At 42.2% G+C, this 16,019-nt stretch overlaps 1 protein-coding gene across 1 annotated transcript in view; it reads left to right on the plus strand.

The window, feature by feature from the left end:
- The window catches only part of LOC104998351 (tetratricopeptide repeat protein GNN-like), a 74,894-nt gene that overhangs the window by 28,531 nt on the left and 30,344 nt on the right, over window positions 1-16,019 (plus strand). The window contains exons 9-10 of the mRNA XM_010853462.1: window positions 8,236-8,375; window positions 14,317-14,488. Of these exons, the coding sequence (XP_010851764.1) occupies window positions 8,236-8,375; window positions 14,317-14,488 (312 nt within the window). The remainder of the gene's footprint in view (window positions 1-8,235; window positions 8,376-14,316; window positions 14,489-16,019) is intronic.

The following is a 16,019-nucleotide window of genomic DNA, read 5'->3' on the forward strand; positions in this document are numbered from 1 at the left end:
GATCATAAGACCAAATTTTGAGCATTTCTCATATGCCAGGCTATAAGTTTAATATACCGTATGTATTATTTTAATTCTCATAAGACCTTTATAATACTATTAATATTTTTCTTGAAGTTAAGGGAACCGAGCCTTAGACAGGGTGAGGTAGGTCTCGGATAGCTAGGAATGGATTGGGGAGTTGCGTGCGTGCCTGCTAAATCGCTTTGGCCATGTCTGACTCTGTGTGACCGCATGGACTGTAGCCTGCCAGGCTCCTCAGTGGATGGGATTCTCCAGGCAAGAATACTGGAGTGGGTTGCCATGCCCTCCTCTAGGGAATCTTCCCAACCCAAGGATCAAACCTGCGGCTCCTGCATTGCAGGTGGAATCCTTACCCCTGAGCCACCAGGATTGGGGCAATACTCTATCTTCTTTTGTCCTTAGACATCTAGATTTTATTCTTATGACCGTGTATGATTTATATAATTTTGAAATTTGTCTGATCCACCCCTCCTCCATGTGGAAGGTAAATAGGCTACTTATACTTTTGACCCCAACCTGCTTCTGGTAGGTTCCTTAAAAAGTGAGAGTTTTCTAAGAGTGCCCAGTGGCTTTAGTTTGATTGAGAGCGGAAGACATCTCTCCTGCCTCCACCAGGCTGTCTGTCCATTAAGGAGCGCCGGCCCGGCTTCTTCGTTATCCCTCCCTCTCGTGTGGTTTGGCTCCCCCTGGTGGCTCCGATGAGAACAAGACACCTGATTTCTTGGGTTGGTGGAACGATGTGCAGTCCTGAGTTTGGGACTCACTTCTTGGCTGATGCTTCCTGGTCGCGCTACGGTACCCAGCGGCGCTGGCTGGGAAAGCTGCATCTCTGATTGATGGGCTGGAAGAGAGGTCTTTGACTCAAAAAGACAACTTTTATAGTCAGGTCAGTTTTTATAGGTTCCCTTTGACATGATACTTTGGGTTTTGGCTGGAGTCCTGAGTCACATCAAAGTAAAGAAAACCCGTTTCTGGCTGCCGTCACATTTTAGGACAGTGCCAAAGGCAGGAAGACATGGCAGAAGGAAGAGTCCCAGCCTGGCTCCATCTTGACCACTAGATGGCTGGATGCCCTCCAGGTGGTGGCTGTGGTGGGGTTGAGGAGAGTCATATGTTTTTAAATTTAAGGGGCGGGTTTTAGGGCAAAGGGTAAATGCATTACATTACTGGATTTTGTCAGAAGTTTGTAGTAAATGGGAGAACATCAGCTTGTCATGACAAATGTGTGAAGCTTTGACCTTGATACCTTCAGAATCTCTAAATATTTTGTGGGCCAAAATAGCTCTACAGAAAAATTTAAAGTATAAAAGATACAATTTGCTATGGCCATAGAAAATATGAAATATCTAAGAATAAATTTAATAAGAAATCTGCAAATCTTTATTTTTATAAACAACTTCAGAATTACAGAAAATAAGATTTCAGTTTGTAGGGAGATATACCATATTCTAGGATAGGACAACTCAGTGTTATAAAGCTATTAATTCTTCCCCAATTGATTTATAGGCATAAGATGTGTGAGTGTGTGCACGCTCAGTCATGTCCGACTCTTTGCGACCCCGTGGACTGTAGCCCACCACGCTCCTCTATCCTTGGGATTTTCCAGGCAAGAATACTGGGATGGCCATTTCCTCCTCCAGGGGATCTTCCTGACTCAGGCATATAGACATAAGATGATTTTATCTAAAATCCCAATGGGATGAAGTCATTTTTGAATTTTCAAAATGATTCCACAGTTTTTGGAGAAAAAATATACAAGAATAAGAGCTTAAAATAATGAGGGCAATTTGAATGTCAAGTTATTTAAGCATATTATGAAGCAATAATAGTTTTTAAAATACTACTGGGAGCAAAAATAGCTCAGTGGAAGAAAATAGAAAGCTCAGATTCAGTTGCAGATGTAAAAAATATAGTAAATGATAGATGCTTTTCAAATTAGATGGATTATGGAATAAATAGTGTTGTGATAATGATACACTATTTGGTAAAAAGTTGTTATCTGAAATATTGCACCAAAATAAACTCCAGGAGGATTAGAATTAAATATAAGAAAGTGAGGTTTTATATAAAGAAAACTATACACTATAAGAAAATGTAGATGAGTCTAAGCAAGAAAGCAAAAGGGTAACTCATGAAAGAGAAGATAATTGATAAATCTGCCAACATAAACACATGAAGTTTCTATGTGTAAAATAACACAAATCAACTCTGAGGAGAGCAGAAACACAACTACAAGTGCCAGCTGGGAAAAATATTTGTAACATGTACAACAGGCAAAGGATTAATATTTCTAATATGTAAAAATGCTTTTAAAATCAATAAGAAAATGATGAACACTTCAATAAAAATACGGAAAATCATGAACAGATCATCCAAAGAAAGTTTTCAGTCCTTGTCTGACTTGTTAGCATCAGTGGATACTTTTGACCTGGTCCTCCTCTAGTAAACATTCTGGTCTTGGTTTTATTGGTAATACATCCCCTGGTTCATCTTCCATCTGTCTGGCTGCAGCTTTTCTGTTTCTTTTGTTCGTTCCTCCTCTTCTTCCTGGCTCCCAACTGTTAGAATTCCTTAAAGCTCTTTTCCTCTCATTGTTATTTTCACCGTAGGAATATTATCTGTGTCCATGGCTTTCGTGATTGTTCATATGCATATGACTCACAGATTTACTTGCCCAGCTACACTTATCCTCTGAGTCCCAAATCCGTCTATCCAGCTACCTACTTAATTCCACTTGGCTGATGCCTTCAAAGCTCCTCAAACCCAACACATCTAAAACTGAACTCATGAACGTCTCTCCAAAACAGGGTCTGTTTCAGGGGCTGTCTCTCAATTTACCACGTGGGAGTAATCCTGACACTTATCTCTCCTTTTCCTCTCCCCAAATGCATTTTATTATTGAGTCCTGGCAATTTTTACTTCTTAAATGTTTCTCAAACGTGTCCACCTCTACCGCTACTGCCTTTCTCTAAGCTCAGGAATCCTATTCACAATTGTGATTCGAATATGCATTTAAGTTTCCTTTCATGGCTTGACACTTCATTTCTTTTTAATGCTGAATATTCCAGGGTACAAATGTACCACGGTTTACCTGTTCACTTATTGAAGGACAAACATTTGCTATACACATTTGCATGCAAGTTTTTAAATCAGTTGAGTAAATACCTAGAAACATGATTGCTGGATTCATGATAAGACCGTGTTTACCTTTGTAAGAAACTGCCAGACTCACTAGCAATGAATGAGTTTCTGTTTTTCTGTATCCTTGCTAGTATTTGGTATGTCAATTTTTAAATTTTAGACATTCTAATAAGTATGTGGTGATACCTTCCATTGTTGTTTTAATTTGCAATTACCTAATGACAATGTTGAACATCTTTACATGTCTTATTGTTGAGTTTGAGTTTTTTGTATATTTTGGATAGAAATCTTTTATCAGATATATATTTTATTAAAACATATATTTTATCCACAAATATGTGGCTTGTTTTTTCAGTCTCTTAATAGTACTTTTCACAGAGAAGAAGTTTTAAATTTTAATAAAGTCTAACAATGTTTTTTCATGAATTGTGCTTTTGATGTTGTGTTTAAAGTCATCACCAAATCCGAGGTTACATGGCCTTTCTTCAGCATTTCCTTCTAAATGTTTTCTAATATTTCATTTTATATTTAGGTCTGTTATCCATTTTGAGTAATTTTTTGTGAAAAGTGTAATGTCTGTGTCTAGATTAATTTCTTTTTACACATGGATGTTCAATTTTTCCAGCACCATTTGTTGATTATCTCTATTGAATTGTTTCTGCTACTTTGTCAAAAGTTGGTTGGACATCTATAGAAGATTTTTAATGGGATTGCATTGAATCTATTGGTCAAATATCTTAACAGTGTTGAGTATTCCAATCCATCAACATGGTATATCTATTTTTCGCCCAGTCATGTCTGACTCTTTGCAACCCCATGGACTGTAGCCTACCAGGCTACTCCGTCCATGGGATTTTCCAGGCAAGAGTACTGGAGTGGATTGCTATTTCCTTCCTCAGGGGATCTTCCCAACCCAGGGATCGAACCTGGGTCTCCTGCATTGCAGGCAGATGCTTTACTGTCTGAGCCACCAGGGAAGCCCAAATGAAAGTGAAAGCTGCTTAGTCCTGTCCAACTCTTTATGACTCCATGGATTATACCGTCCAGGGAGTTCTCCAGGCCAGAATACTGGAGTGAGTAGCTTTTTCCCTTCTCCAGGGGATCGTCCCAACCCAGGAATCAAACTGGAGTCTCCTGCATTGCAGGCAGATTCTTTACCAACTGAGCTATTAGGGAAGCTGCATCTATTTATTTAGATTTTATTTAATATCTTTGATCAGAATTTAGTAGTAGTATGCATATAGATTATATACATATTTTGTTAGATTTATACCTAAGTACTTCATTTTTGGTGTGCTAGTATGTTTTAAATGTCTAATTCCCGTTGTTCATTGCTGTTTCATAAGAGAGCAATGACTTTTGAATATTAATCTTGTATCCTATAACCTTGCTATAATTGCTTTCTAGTTCCAGAAGTTTTTTTTAAATAACAACTAAGTATGGATGTGAGATTTGGACTGTGAAGAAAGCTGAGCACTGAAGAATTGATGCTTTTGAACTGTGGTGTTGGAGAAGACTCTTGAGAGTCCCTTGGACTGCAAGGAGATCCAACCAGTCCATTCTAAAGGAGATCAGTCCTGGGTGTTCTTTGGAAGGACTGATGCTAAAGCTGAAACTCCAATACTTTGGCCACTTCATGTAAAGAGTTGACTCACTGGAAAAGACTCTAATGCTGGGAGGGACTGGGGGCAGGAGAAGGGGACGACAGAGGATGAGATGGCTGGATGGCATCACCGACTCGATGGACATGAGTTTGAGTGAACTCCGGGAGCTGGTGATGGACAGGGAGGCCTGGCGTGCTGCGATTCATGGGGTCGCAGAGTTGGACACGACTGAGCGACTGAACTGAACTGAACTGAATGTGTATATCTTTTATTTCCTTTTCCTATCTTATTGCACTAGCTGGGACTCTCAGGATGCTGTTGAAGTTAGAGGGGTCATGTTAACCTCAGGTCTACAATGGGATCACTCTAGTGAGTCTTGGTCACTATCACCTCTCCCTTGGCCTGTTGTAACAGCCTCCTAACTGGTCTTCCTACTTCCATTTTTTGTTTTTTATTGGAGTATAATTGCTTTATAATGTTGTCAGTCTCTGCAGTGATGAGAATCAGCTATTTATATACCTACATCCCCTCCCCTTCGACCTCCCAACCCCCCATCCCTACTTTCACTGTTGTTCCTACAAAATCAATTGTCTGCATAGTCGTCAAGATGAGTTTTTAGGAACGTAAACCAGATCATGTCACGTTGCAGATTAAGAAAATTCCACTGGCCTGCTGTTGAACTTATACAAAAATCTAAACACCTCACTTTAGCCTACACTGCCTGGTACAGCCTGGCCCCTGCATGCCTGGGTAGCATCCTTTCGTATGATTCTTCCCCTTGGCCTCAGGATGCCAGCCTCCTTGGCCTTTCTGTCCTTCAAGTACATTCTGCCTTTGGGCCTTGGCATCAGCTGTTCCCTCTGCCAGGAATGTTCTTCCCTCTGCCTGGAATGTTCCTCCCACTCATTGTAGCGCCGGTTCTTTCTGGTTCTTTAGATCTCAGCCGCAGCGTCACCGTCTCAGGGTGGCCTTCGAGTTGAACATTGTACGTGGTCATTCTCTGTTGTGTTAGCATGTTTGAATTCTTGGCATAACTATCACAGCTGCCAGAGTTTGCCTTGTTTCCTCTTTTAATCCTGGATCTCTGTTCCCCTCTCCCCTCTCACCCTTTCAGCTGCTGCAATAGAACTCCTGGAGAGTAGGGCTCTCCTCTCTCCTGTTCACTGCTGTATCTCCAGTGCCTGGAATAGCACCAAGCACGATGGAGATGCTAAATAGTACCTTAGTGATGGACAGCATCCTTCCCAACCCAAGCTCTTGACGGGAACCTGGACTCAGTAGCCCCCTGGAGTGTGTAAGAGGCCCACTTGTGGGCAGGATCTCATCCCTTAGTTGTGTCCACACTACTCTTTTCTTTTTTTTCCCCTTTTAAAAAAAATGGTCTTATTTTAGTGGATGGAGGCAGGTGATTTATAATTTTCTTTTTTTATTGACTGTGCTGGGTCCTTGCTGCACAGCTTTGCTCTAGTTTTGGTGAGCAGGGGCTACGCTCTAGTTGCAGTGCATGGCTTCTCCTTGAGGCGGCTTCTCTTGTTGCTGCTGCTGCTGCTGCTAAGTCGCTTCAGTCTTAGCGGACTCTTAGCGGACACGTCTATGGGGACTCGTGCCGTCCCCATACATGGCAGACCACCAGGCTCCCCTGTCCCTGAGATTCTCCAGGCAAGAACACTGGAGTGGGTTCTAGAGCACAGGCTTGGTAGTTGTGGCACCCAGGCTTAGTTGCTCCATGACATGAGGGATTTTCCCGGATCAGAGATCAGACCTATGTCTGCTGCATTGGCAGGCGGGTTCTTTACCACTGAGTAAATCACCAGGGACGGAAAAGGCAGTGGCACCCCACTCCAGTACTCTTGCCTGGAAAATCCCATGGACGGAGGAACCTGGAAGTCTGCAGTCCATGGGGTTGCTAAGAGTCGGACACGACTGAGCGACTTCACTTTGACTTTTCACTTTCATGCATTGGAGAAGGAAATGGCAACCCACTCCTGGAGAATCGCAGGGACAGGGGAGCCTAGTTGTCTGCCATCTATGGGGACGGCATGAGTCCCCATAGACGTGTCCGCTAAGAGTCTGCTAAGACTGAAGCGACTTAGCAGCAGCAGCAGCAGCAGCAAATCACCAGGGCAGCCCCCACACTGCCCTTTTCTGTCCGTTCTGAGCAGCTACTTCTGGTTCTTAGGGTTCCCCCATCACTTAGCTGAACCCCTCAGTTCTCTTACGCACCTCAGGCCACTTTGCTCAGATAACCACTGCAGACAGGCGTCTTGGACTCCGGCCCTCAGCACTCTTTCTCCCCTGGCTCTGTTTAGTTTTGCTCCCCAGCCTGAGGTACCAGAGCTGTGGTTCAGAGGCTCCTGGAGGCCGCCCAATGCTGAGGCCTACACCCTTGTTTGCTTTGCTTGGTGTTCAGAGCCTGGAATGCTGCCTGACATGTTGATGCTCACAGAACATTTATTCTGTGCATGAATGAGGATCCACCAAAAAGTTGGCAGAAAGCAAGCAAGAGGATACCCAAGGTTTGGGTGGCCAACAGTTTGTCCAGAGAAACAGATGAGGAATAAGAATATATTTATTTTAGCCTTTGGGGTTGGCCCATCCCAGGTCTTTGGAGTGTACTATCCATTGACTGTTTAATAAAAGATCTGTCTGTTTGCAAAAAAGAATTTATTTGTTCCATACACATTAGGCACAACAGTTTGAAATGTAACAAATGGACAAATGTAGCATTTAGATACTGGAATGTTTGAAAAGAGAATTTCTGACTCTTTGCTACCATGTATGTGAGTCTTCAAATTCAAAAATTCTGTATTTTTTTCATTTGTATATGATAAGGTATGGAATAGGAAATGGCAACCCACCAGTATTCTTGCCTGGAAAGTTCCATGGACAGAGGAGCCTGGTGGCCTACAGTCCATGAGGTCACAAAAGGGTTAGACACGACTGAATGACTAAGCACATGATAAGGTGTAACTGTGCGTGAGCACACGCGCGTGCACTCACACACACACACACACACACACACACGTATGCTCCCTATTTTGTTCTTCTAGCATTTTGTTCTTTCTGCTAAAGCCAGTAATTCAAGACATTTGCAACAGAGGGCAGAATTGTGTAAGAAATTTAAATGCCTTTTATTTATTGCCCGAAAATCACTCCCGAATACAAATGGCAACAACATATGGATTGAGCTATAGAAATACTCTTTTTTGACTCCTTGGTTTTCAAAATTTACTTATGGAAGTTAGTCAAAGGCCTTGACTTATTTTTCATGCGGTAGTTTAAGATACTCAGTAATATATGTAAACTTTAATATTAATAAAAGCAGGTGTGCTGATCCTTTGAGAGAAAAACAGTGAAATAGAGATAAGTATTTAATGTTTAACTCTTTCATCAAGATTAAATGATAGGCATTCTTTGTTCCTCTCCAAATATGCTTTAGGATTATTGACTTTTCTTTCTATTCTAGTGTTGGAATGCAGGCTTTTTAAGGTTACTGCTGCTGACAAATGCCGATTAATATTCTTTATTGCAAGATTTCTGAAGCTTCTGGGCAAGACCAGTGAAGCGGAAGAGTTATTCTTGAGCATTGAGAACATGTTACTGCAGGTAAATTGGGAAATAATTTTTAAAATCCTCTACTGTATTTATGTTAGATATTTTCAGGTATCATTTATCTTTGTTCACTTACAATTTCATCCACAAAGAGATGAAGTAATGAATAATAAATAATCATTACTTATGTTGATCAGTGAAGAATCTTTGATTTTAATCTGTGCCCCAAACTGTGTATTAGTGATGACAAGCAATAAATAGATGGGAGGTACGACTGAATGAATGAATACCCCTAGGTGTCATTTTGGAGAAGAGGAATGTAAAAAAACAAGGGGTGAAGTGAGTAGTGATTGAAATAAACTAATAAAATACTGGTTAAAGAGTTGGTTATACTTTTCAGGAAGATGTTGGAGAAGGTTGATTATCTTGTTCCTATTATTGATTTACATTTCCCAAAATAGAAACTTTTGGGCTTGTTGAATACAATGAAACTTTCACTCATAACATAAAACTATAACTGTTCTTAGGATGACATTTAATGGCCCTTTAAAAACTATTTACCAATTGTAGTAGTTTTTGGACCAAGGGTAGTATAACCCAAGACAAAGCTATTTTTGCTTGAAAACAAAGGCCTTCACCTTCTCATAAAGGTCTATCTGTGTCCCATCAACACACATCTTTCTAAAAGGAATTCCATCTAAAGAGATGCGTAAGACTCTAGATCTGCAAGCCCCTTTATTGCAGAGGCCGTGCTTATTTATCTTCCATGCTGTATTACAACCGCTTCAGTGCTTAGTAAATGTGACAAATGAATCAATGAGCTAACTTGAATTTGCAATACTTTGTGTCCTTAGAAGGTAGCATTGGAGTAGTGCAGGAGCCTGGGCTATTTACAGACTGACCCAAATTTAAAGTGCTTTGGCACTTAATGCTGTGCAACTTTGGCAAGAATGTGAACCTCTGACTCAGAGTTCTTCATTGTTGAGGGTTCTGAGATCTGTCTCCTGAGCTGTTAACAGGGTGAAATAAGCAGGTGCACAAAGCACTTCTCACAATGTGTGCACATAATGAGGTCTTAAGCTCTTTTTATTACCTTCCATGGGTTAAAAAGTAACCGAGGCCTAGGCTACAGATAATGCGTTTGATTTGAGCTATCTTGACCTCTCTTGCATTTTGACAGAGTAGAGTCCAGTGATTCTCTGATATCTTATGATTATGGAATTCCCCCTGCAGCAAATTTTTTTCGTCATGAGGTCTAAGTTTTCATCACTGACGCGTCTTCTTGGAAAGCACCAATTATGTTATTAGGTCATCACTGAGGGCCTGATTTCAGCCTTTCTCTCAGTCAGTCACGTATTCATTCACTCAGTCAGTCGCTCACTCACCCACTCACTCATTTTCTCACTCAGTCCTCCATTTACTCATTCATCCAGTCATTGCCTTATTTATTCACTGAGCCATTTGCTAATTCATCCACTCACTCACTCGTTCCCTCATTCATTCAGTCATCTATCCACTTAGCCAGTCACTTATTTACTCACTCATTCTCTCATTTGGCCATTCATTTATTCATTCACCTGGTCACTCAGACATTCACTCAGCAAACCTTCACTGAGGGTCTTGCCCAGCCTGAGCTCTGTGCTGGGGGTTGGGATGATAGCAGCAGGTGAGGCAGACACAGTTTCTACCCTCATAGAGCTCCTAGTCTAGCTAGAAGTCACTGCCAGCATTTCCATCAGTGATGAAGCGTAACCTGTGGAGTAGGTGGGGTGAAGGGAGGCGGTGGCTGCTCAGGAAGTGTGACAAAGCTGAGACATTCAGAGAGGATTTCCCACTTCAGAGCACTCCTTTCGGAGGCATCAATCTTATGATTTTATTCTCAAAATATTTTTGCAACAGTGCTTTAGGACTAACTACCACGGAGACGAAAAGAATTATTTTTAGGCTCTGAAGGCATTTCCAAAAGAGAAGTTCTAAAACTATTTTTGGCAATAACAACTTCTTTGAAACATGTGCTGAATATTTTTGAGGGGAAAGAGCTTGTTATTTGTGCTATATACATTCTGTACCACACCACTTTTGTAATTTCTTTCGATTAGGTTATTTTAAAATTTGATGCAAGCATCTCCACTTGGAGACAGCTTTGTTTCTGAAGGAAGATTGGCGATGTTAAAGACATTTTTGGTGGTCTCAACCTGCGAGGGGTGGTTGCTAATGGCACCCAGTGAGTAGAGGCCAGGGATGCTCTACACGTTTTACACTGCCCAGACCAGCCTGCCCCTCAGCCCACACCCACCCAGAGCAAAGTATTATATGGTACAGAAGTCAATAGTGCTGAAGCTGAGAAACCCTGATTTAAAGTAGTAAGTATGCTTACTAAGAAACTAAGTCTCATGACCCTCTCTTTAGTACTTACCAGTAGGTGCACTGGGCCACAGGAAAACTAAAGGATGCCTGTGTGAAGGGGCCTCTGTTTGTGCATCAGAGGCTCACTTGTTAAGAAAAAGTGTAGAGCAGAGTTTTGGAGACAGGCTAGTCTGTGTTGGACACCCTTGTTCTCCTATTTGCTAGCCATGTGAACTCGGGTGATTGATGTAACCTCACTGAGCCTCAGCTTCCCTGCCTGTAAGAGAGAAGTAATAATCCCCATTTCCTAGGGTTTCTGTAAATATCCACTGAAGTCATGTATGGTGAGAGTTTCGCTTGGTCAGGGCTCCATAGGTGGTAGCCAGTACAGACCATGGCCCAAGAATGCTTCACAATCACTGTGCAGATCAACAAATGTTTACTGAATACCCACAAACCACAAGGCTCAATTCTTGCGCATGGGGTCTCTGCCCTCAAGAAGCAGATGGTCTGGAGCAAGAGGGAAATAAAAGGCATGTCTTCATAAAGAAGATGCTGACGGTATATAGCTGCATTTGACCAATTAGTATTTCTGGCAATGTGGTTGGGGAGAAAGGACCACCGTGGCCTGGTGGTGTGTTGGGAGCTGTCATTCTGTCTGGGATAGGGGGTTCTGCCCCACTCAGACTGATTGAAAACATGGCCATGACATGGGGAGAAACCAAGGAAACCCTGAGGATTTGCGTCTGGTTGATGGACTTGGGGGAATTCAAAGAGGAAGCTGGTTTTGGAGGGACAATGATGAATTTTTAAAATTTACACTGCTGAGTCTGCAGTTCAGGAAAGATATCCAGGTGGAGTGTCAAGCCAGCTGGGAAATGCAGGATTGGAAATCTGGAAAGAGACTGGAGAGATGTCTACATACATGTGGATGCTGAAACCACAGGAGGAAACAGGATCTCTGATTGACAGTAGGAATTGGTTACTGGGAAATTACTTACCCTTAAAAGGAGGAAAGGGAAAGAACCTGTACAGGAGTGAGATATTGGAAGAGAATCAGGACAGCCTTGTTCCCCCAAATCAAAGAGGGAGTGGCTGATAGCATCAGTTGCTGCTTAGAGGTCTGGATAAATGAGGACTGAAAGAAGGACCCTGGGCCTGGTGATTGAAGGTCAGTGGTAACCCCTGAGATAGAAGGGGGGTGTGGTGGAAAGAACCATTCTGCAGAGCTTAAGAGGTGAATGTGTGGTAATGAAATGGGAATGTGCATGTATTGATACCCATTTGAGAAGTGTCAGTAAAAGGTAAAAGATGAACAATCAGGATATTACCAGGTTCAGGTTAGGTTTGATCAGGTTAGGTTTGATATGTATTTGTGTGGAGCAGGAAATGACCCAGAGAGAGGGGTGGATTGGAGATGCTGGTGGGGACGTGGTGAGGAGGACTTGACTCCCAAGAGCTAGGGAAGGAGCAGGCCCTTGGTAAGGAGGTTGGGTATCTCTTCCTCTGGTATAGACAGGAAGGAAGAAAATGGGTGAAAGCACTGCTAATTTTAAATTGAAAAGAAAAGGGAAGTGAGGTATACCAGAGACTGTAATTTCCCAATATCTGGTCCCCCTTTCATAGTAAGTTATGTCCCCACCCTCCTCATCAAATGATGGGAAAGAAGACTACATTTTCTATCATCCGTTGAAGCAAGATATGAGTACCTGCCTAAGTTTTGGATGATGGGATTTAAATCGAGGTGCTGAGGATAACTTCTGAGAAGTTTCCATGAAGTGAAGGGTGTGGCTTTCCTTTCCTCTTTTCTCCTTGCTGCTGTTTGGATTGTGGATGTGATGGCTGGAGATGGAGCAGCCATTTTAGACCAAGAGGCATCCTTGGGAATGGAGGTCAGGCAAGGTCAAACAGTGAGATAAGAGAAACCATGTCTCTGACATTATGGTGTGTCATCCACTTCCTGATGGTTGCATTAGAGAGAAATCAAGCCACTGTTAATATGGGTTTTCTGTTACTTGTACCCAGTCATAATCTTAATCAATATCTGAGGGCAATCTTTCAGAGTAGTCTTGATCTCAGTAAAGTCAGCATGCAGGCCATCTTAAAGTGGAGGATGGACAGTGTGAACATTAGGGCTGAGATCTAGGATGGCTGCTGAGAAGGGGGGCTCTTTGAAAGATACCCATGAGGGAATGTAAAAGACTACAGGTCTATGTGCCCAGGGACTCCACACCACTCACAGCTGCCGTCAGGACTGAGGTCAGTATTTCAGAGTAGGTGTAACCTGTTTGAAGGACACTTACTGGAAAGCTCTGGGTTAAGCCGCAGAAGGTAACTTTCAATTGGTACAGGAGAGCAGAAAGAATTCCCATGGTGGAGACAGGCTCAGTCAGTGAGTGCATTTCAGTACAGCATGAAGTATTACATAACCATTGATAATGCTACTGCTGTCTATTTGAATAGGACCTATTAATTGCCAAACATATTCACAGATACTCTTGTTAATATAAAGTCTTCTGAAATGAGATATTAATAATAAGATAACTCATCACTAGCTCTAAAAAAGATTATAACCAACTAGTGTATTCTTAGGAGAAGGCAATGGCACCCCGCTCCAGTACTCTTGCCTGGAAAATCCCATGGACAGAGGAGCCTGGTGGGCTGCAGTCCATGCTAAGGGTTGGACACGACTGAGCGACTTCACTTTCACTTTTTACTTTCCTGCATTGGAGAAGGAAATGGCAACCCACTCCAGTGTTCTTGCCGGGAGAATCCCAGGGACGGGAGAGCCTGGTGGGCTGCTGTCTATGGGGTCGCACAGAGTCGGACACGACTGAAGTGACTTAGCAGCAGCAGCAGCAGCAGTGTATTCTTATGTATTGATAAGGTTTTGATAGAGGTTTGATTTATGGTAATGAAGTTTAAGTATCCCTGAAATAAACATGCTAAACCAGGAAGGAGAATTGAAGTTCATGTCTTTAAGCAAAAATGTATCAAACATGAAGTTAGCAGGGACTTCCCTAGTGGTCCAGTGGTTAAGAATCTGCCTTGCAATGCAGGGTATGTGGGTTTGATCCCTGGTCAAGAAAGTAAGATTCCACTTGCCCAGAGCAACTAAGACCATGCACCACAACTAGAGAGTCCGTGTGCTGCAACGAAAGACTCTACATGCTGCAACTAAGAGCCAATTCAGCCAAAAAAAAAAAAACAAAACCCAAAAACATAAACAAAAAAACCCAAACCAAACAAAACCCTATAAAGTTAGCAGATCTCTGGTCACAATTGAATTCAAGAGTCATGCAGATGGTGATTTTAGGTGTTCGATTGAATTTTAGGTAACACCTCCTCCGTGAGCTTTAATAGATGTGAGACATCACCATGTTATTCTCACCTTCAAAAAAAATTACCATTAACTAACAACTTGTGAAAACATGTTCCAAAGCTTAGTTTTGGTTTGCAGTGTCTCCCCATAAATGTGTCACTGTAATAATCACTCCGTAAGTATTTACAATTCCCCGAGACCTGCTGTGAAGTGTGCCATCTTTTGCGAATTCACTATGCAATGAGCTTTCTCCGGCAGGTATCTGGTGGCTGTGCCTGGTCTAATGCTGTGTCCCCTCACGAGTGTGTTCTCTTTCCTTGTGTGTAGAGTCAGTCCATGACCAAAATGCTTCCCAGAGTACAGAATGCTATTGGGGAGCTCTGTCTGGAAGTAGGGATGACTCAGGAAGGCTTCCAGTATTTCCAGAAAGCGTGGTTCAACCTGCTGGAATTTTCATCCAGAAATTTAAAAGACAACCAGGACTTGGTGAAGCAGAAAGGTAGGGTGGGCACATGGAGAGGGCATCACTTCTTCTGGTTCAGAGTCAGACTCCTGGGCTCTTACAAACCATGAAGACAGGGAACCGGGCATGCGAGCTGTGTTTGCTTGATTTTTTTGGTGGGCATGTGAGGGTTGACCCTGAGCACTCCTCCTTTGACACACCATCCTTTTGGCATGTGGGAGGCTGTTGTGACACACCTCATACTGCTTTGAGCACTAAGGGGACCACTGGCTGTGAAGCCAGCCTTTCTGTGTTCAAATCCCACCTCTCCACTTACTGTCCTTTTGCTCTTATTTAATTTATCTATTATTTTTATTTTTAGGCTCTATGCTGTTATTTACTTGTTAAGTTTGTTTTTATTTTTTGACTCTCAGACTTAAATTGAAGAAAGTGGGGAAAACCACTACACCATTCAGGTATGACCTAAATCAAATCCCTTATGATTATGCAGTGGAATTGGGAAATAGATTTAAGGGACTAGATCTGATAGACAGAGTGCCTGATGAACTATGGACGGAGGTTCGTGACATTGTACGGGAGACAGGGATCAAGACCATCCCCAAGAAAAAGAAATGCAAAAAAGCAAAATGGCTGTCTGAGGAGGCCTTACAAATAGCTGTGAAAAGAAGAGATGTGAAAAACAAAGGAGAAAAGAAAAGATATACCCATTTGAATGCAGAGTTCCAAAGAATAGCAAGGAGAGATAAGAAGTCTTCCTCAACGATCAGTGCAAAGAAATAGAGGAAAACAATAGAATGGGAAAGACTAGAGATCTCTTCAAGAAAATTAGAGATACCAAGGGAACATTTCACTCAAAGATGGGCTCCATAAAGGACAGAAACGGTATGGGCCCAACAGAAGCAGAAGATATTAAAAAGAGGAGGTGAGAATACATAGAACTGTACAAAAAAGATTTTCATGACCCAGATAATCACGATGCTGTGATCACTCACCTAGAGCCAGACATCCTGGAATGCGATGTCAAGTGAGCCTTAGGAAGTATCACTACGAACAAAGCTAGTGGAGGTGATGGAATTCCAGTTGAGCTATTTCAAATCCTAAAAGATAATGCTGTGGAAGTGCTGCACTCAATATGCCAGCAAATTTGGAAAACTCAGCAGTGGCCACAGGACTGGGAAAGGTCCATTTTCATTCCAATCCCAAAGAAAGGCAATGCCAAAGAATGCTCAAACTACCACACAATTGTACTCATCGCACACGCTAGCAAAGTAATGCTCAAAAGTCTCCAAGCCAGGCTTCAGCAATACGTGAACCATGAACTTCAAGATGTTCCAGCTGGATTTAGAAAAGGCAGAGGAACCAGAGATCAAATTGCCAACATCCGCTGGATCATGGAAAAAGCAAGAGAGTTCCAGAAAAACATCTATTTCTGCTTTATTGACTATGCCAAAGCCTTTGACTGTGTGGGTCACAATAAACTGTGGAAAATTCTGAAAGAGATGGGAATACCAGACCACCTGACCTGCCTCTTGAGAAACCTATATGCAGGTCAGGAAGCAACAGTTAG

This window comes from Bison bison, unplaced genomic scaffold (genome assembly GCF_000754665.1).
Source record: "Bison bison bison isolate TAMUID 2011002044 unplaced genomic scaffold, Bison_UMD1.0 scf7180017864327, whole genome shotgun sequence".
NCBI lineage: Eukaryota > Metazoa > Chordata > Mammalia > Artiodactyla > Bovidae > Bison > Bison bison.